The sequence below is a fragment of the Parus major genome, chromosome 26 (assembly GCF_001522545.3).
Source record: "Parus major isolate Abel chromosome 26, Parus_major1.1, whole genome shotgun sequence".
In the NCBI taxonomy this organism is placed as follows: domain Eukaryota; kingdom Metazoa; phylum Chordata; class Aves; order Passeriformes; family Paridae; genus Parus; species Parus major.
In genome coordinates, this window is record NC_031795.1 from 6413593 (window position 1) to 6417923 (window position 4331).

Genomic DNA, 4331 nt, shown 5'->3' on the forward strand with positions numbered 1-4331 from the left:
TGTCCCATGGGGGCTCTTAGGAGCAAGAGCTCAGATGCAAGAGGTGTGGAGCAGGAGCCACCACTTTTCTGTACAGGTGGGCTGGGAAGATGCTGTGCCCAGACAGCATCTGTATGTCACCAGCAGCCCTGGGGGTGATTCCAGAGGTTGGGACAGCACTGCACGTGCCGGGCTCTCCTGGGGCCTTGGCCACCGCTCGCCCCAGCAGTGTTGCCCAGGGCAGTGGCAGGAGGTGGTCTAGGGTCTCTTCTCAGGGCAGTGGGCAGCAGATGGCCTGAGGTCTCTGATGTCTGATGGTGGCTGTTTCTCCCCCTGCAGTGCACGTAGAGCCCGGCACATGCGAAGTCATTGCAGCTCACCGGTGCTGCAACAAGAACAAGATCGAGGAGCGCTCGCAGACGGTGAAATGCTCCTGTTTCCCAGGGCAGGTGGCAGGGACAACGAGGGCAGCTCCCTCCTGTGTGGATGGTGAGTATCCATCCTTTTCAATCCCTGACCTCATCTTCACATCCAGTTAAACTGGTGTGGGGTTTCCGTGTCCCTGGCATTAACAGAGGAGGATTAAGGCATTAACCTGCCCAGGGATCCTGCAGCAGAGCCGTGAGGAAGGTGGCACATTTTGGGGACACTCTCACTGGACACTCAGGCAGTGGTGTGGCTGTGACACTTGACTCTGTGCAGCCCTGGGCCATGAGCTGGGGGGGAGTTACTGAGGTTTCAGCACCACTGTGCTGGGGTCAGGTGTGCAGCACCGATCCCTGCACACCTCCTCACCCTGCTGCCACAGCTGGAGATGGGGATGTGATTCCAGCCATGCAGCACCTTTGCCTGTGAGGAGCACCAAACTCAAACTCTGTATGTTTTATTGAATGCCATCACGTGCCATGACCAAAGGGCCATTGGGAGCACCGCCAGCCCCTGCCAGCTTGACAGCCAGTGCCCTGCAACTGCAGTTCTGTGCAACACCAAGTAATTCCAGAATGAATTGTTAGGGAAGGCTCTTGCTGTCCCCAGCAGCTTAGGTCATATTGTTCCCAAATAAAAGAGCCTACTCTGGTTGCCCAGACTAGAGTCATGAATCACAAGACCCTAATAGAGCAGAGTGGTAGAAGACAATCCCTTCGCTCTGTTAGTGAAGCCTGAAACAGGTTATTGAGCAGCACTGCTCTCCCTGCTCTTGCTGGGAGAGAGGACATTGGGCTTTTTTTTCCTGGGGTAGTGAGAGAAAACAAGGTGTTCTGGAGGCAGGTGGAGCAGTTGGGTCAGGTGAGGCCAGGCAGGTGACAAGCAGCTCCTTGTCCAGGGCTCCTCAGCGTGAGCTGTGCTGGAGAGAGGGGCTGTATCTCCTGATGTCACTCAAAGGTGAGCAGAACTGGTCCTCCATACCCTGTGCTGCAGCCTGGCCTCTGATCCCCTCCTCTCCCCCAGCCTCCATCGTGCTGCAGAAGTGGTGGTGCCAGATGGAGCCGTGTCTGGATGGGGAAGAGTGCAAAGTGCTGCCTGACCTCTCGGGATGGAGCTGCAGCAGTGGCAACAAAGTGAAGACGACCAAGGTGCGTCCCCAGGTGATGGGGGGGAACCCAGCTGTGCCTTCCCCAGCCAGGGGCAAGCAAAAACCAGGAGACCTCCCCAGTTCTGTGGGGAAGGAGAGAGCTCCAGCTCCTTCAGGGCACACACTGTTTAATAAGGACTCACTGAGGCAGAGCAGAGGGGCTGGCCTGTGGACTTGTCACTAGTGCTGGAGGGGCTGGCAGGTGTACCACAAACCTGAGTGAATCCCACAGCTTTTCCAGTTGATAATTCTTGCTGGGAGCCTTGCTGCTGGATGGCTCAGCCCTCGAGCAGACATCCTAGGTGTGTGTCTGGAACATCCCAGGGCTCCCAGGGTGTCCGGGTTACTCCCAGTGCCACCCTCTGCACCCTTCCCAACCCAGTGGCACAGCCCTGAATCCGTCCCCGTTCCCTGTCTGAGGCAATCATTTGTGACAGAGCACTACACCATTATTATTTTCATGGCTTGCTGAATGCCCCAAGGAACAAGGTGTAATTAAAATTTTATCAAACTCATTAGTAATTACATATATGCCATGGTTAATCAGTTGCATAATTTTGTAATCATTGTTCATATTGTTGACTGTAATTATTCCTTATGCTTTCGTTTTCCTTGCCCCACATCCCCCACCACAAAATTATTGTATTAAGCAATGTCAGGGTTTTTTTCATTGCTGCTATTATTTTTGTGCACAGAAAGCACTTTCATGCTGAAGGGCTTTTATGGACATCCAAAAAGGTTCCTCCAGCCCTGAGCATCTATCACTGACCAGTAACTGCAGCACTACATTGAGCTGGTTGTCTTTTTCCCCCTTTAGTGTTTTTTGGTTTGTTTCCCCCAGCTGCTAACTTAGCCCAAAACCTCTGCTCTGCCTTTGCTGTCTTGAATTCCCACTGGGACCATTCCCATCTGGAATGGGAGCAGGACTCAGGAGCTTCTGCTCTTCTGCCTCATCCAGCAGACCTCTCCTTTTGGGTGCCGTGCCCTTCCTTAGGGAGGTGACAGTTTTGAAACACAGACCTGTGTTTTCATAAGGACTTCTGGTAACTGTGGGTGACTTGAGTGCCTTTGGAATGGTTCCAAAGGGCTGGATCTGCATCTCAGTCCCCTGGGCAGCCAGACCTCAGTGGGACATGCACCCAGAGCACAGAAATCACAGACCATTCATAAGGTGACTCCATTAAATGAAAGTAAAGAGCTGATCTTTCTTGCACCTCTTGAGGCTGTTTGCTGATAATTCATGGAATCAGCTGGATGCATTGGTTAACTTCTGCTCTCCTCTGCAGGTCACTCGATAGCCTCCGTGCCGCGTGGCACTGGCTGACCAGCCTTGGCGTGGGTCCTGGCGCTGCCATGAGCAGCAGGACGTGGCCCAGTGCCTGCAGAGGTGGGATGCTCCAGGGCCACCATCCTGCACCCGTCAGTGGGACTGTGACAGCTGCTGGATCAGAGCACATGCTGAGCCCCAGCTTCCCTGGAGGCTGCAGGCAGGGACCCCATTGCGACTGCCAGAATCCCCTCACTCCACGGTTTCCTCCTCTTCTCTGGACACATCCTCCTAAATAAAATACTCCCACTATGGAAGAGCTGTTGACAATCCAGAGACAGGCAGCAGGCCCCCAAAATGGGCTTTAATCTGAATAGCTGAAATCATTGCTGTGAGTCGCCTTTCCCTATCTCCTGAGATGCTGAATCCAAGTTGCAGTCAGGAATCGAGAAGCCTGTGGTTATGTGAAACCCTTCCCCATGTGGCTCCTGGCCCTGGGGTTCCTAGGAGCAGCCTCTGAGCTCCAGCCTGATCCTGAGTCACTGGGGGCTGCTGTGCCCTCGGAGCACTGGGCTTTCCTTGCCCCACCGCCTTCCTGCTGGGATCACGTGCAGCAGATGTGGCAGCATAGTCACAGGGTGTCTGACAGCCTGGTGGCCCCCAGGGATGGTGAGATGTCTCCATGGCACATGCTGCTGGGGTCTCTTTCCTTGGTAATTGCATTAATCAGGTTGAAAATTTAATGTTTTCCACCATGCAAGTCCCAGGCACTGAGTTTCTGCTTGTGTTTGCAATTGAATTCCAGAGTTGTGCAAGGGGATCTCTCTCTCTGTGGCTGTGGGGTGTCTAGGGCATGCAGATGCCCAGGTAGGGTCTCAGACTGAGCCAGATTTTGTTGCAGTAATCCAAAATAAAGAAAAATTTACCACCTCCTGGCCCTGAGCTCATGACCTTCTCCAGGACACAGCATTTCCTGTGGTATAGCGACTGAAGGTGGGGGAGAATGTGAGCTCTGTGCCCCCAGTGTCAGACACGCCTGGGGCCCTGGGGCTGTGGGACCAGCACCTCCAGCCCTGCTCTGGGTCCCTGCAGGGATGTGCTGGTGCAGGAGGGGCTGGAGATGGGGAGGGGGCCATGACAATGAGGGGGTCGCTGGGTTTGCTGCCTCCTGCCCTGACTCCCAGCACAGGACTCATTATTGAGATGTTTTTGTAGTGGGGTATGTAGAACCCTCTCCAGATGTGATGTAAATACCAGCCTGTGAAATAATAAATTAATTTTAATCTCTTTTCACTCAGCAGCAAAGGGAGGCTCTGGGAGTGCTTCTCATGCTGCTGAATCCGAGGTGAAGGGGCTGGGGACTCTGCCCTGGCCATTCCAATCCCAAACAGCTTGTGCAGTGGTGGCTCTGGAGGAGAGCTGAAAGCCTTTTGTGGCCAGCAAAGGCTGATTAGCTCAAAGTGGTCCTAAAGAAAGGTGCATTAATTTCTACAGGGTGCTCTCCTGAGAGCT

The 4331-nt window shown here is 53.8% G+C and overlaps 1 protein-coding gene across 3 annotated transcripts in view; it reads left to right on the top strand.

Annotated features, from left to right (window-relative positions):
- Positions 1 to 3136, top strand: part of TAFA3 (TAFA chemokine like family member 3) — a 12152-nt gene extending 9016 nt beyond the window's left edge. For all 3 annotated transcript variants that reach the window (XM_015650954.3, XM_015650952.3, XM_015650953.3), the window contains 3 exons: positions 319 to 468; positions 1429 to 1553; positions 2839 to 3136. In XM_015650954.3, the coding sequence (XP_015506440.1) occupies positions 319 to 468; positions 1429 to 1553; positions 2839 to 2850 (287 nt within the window). In that variant the 3' untranslated portion in view covers positions 2851 to 3136. The remainder of the gene's footprint in view (positions 1 to 318; positions 469 to 1428; positions 1554 to 2838) is intronic.
- The last annotated feature ends 1195 nt before the right edge of the window (positions 3137 to 4331 follow it).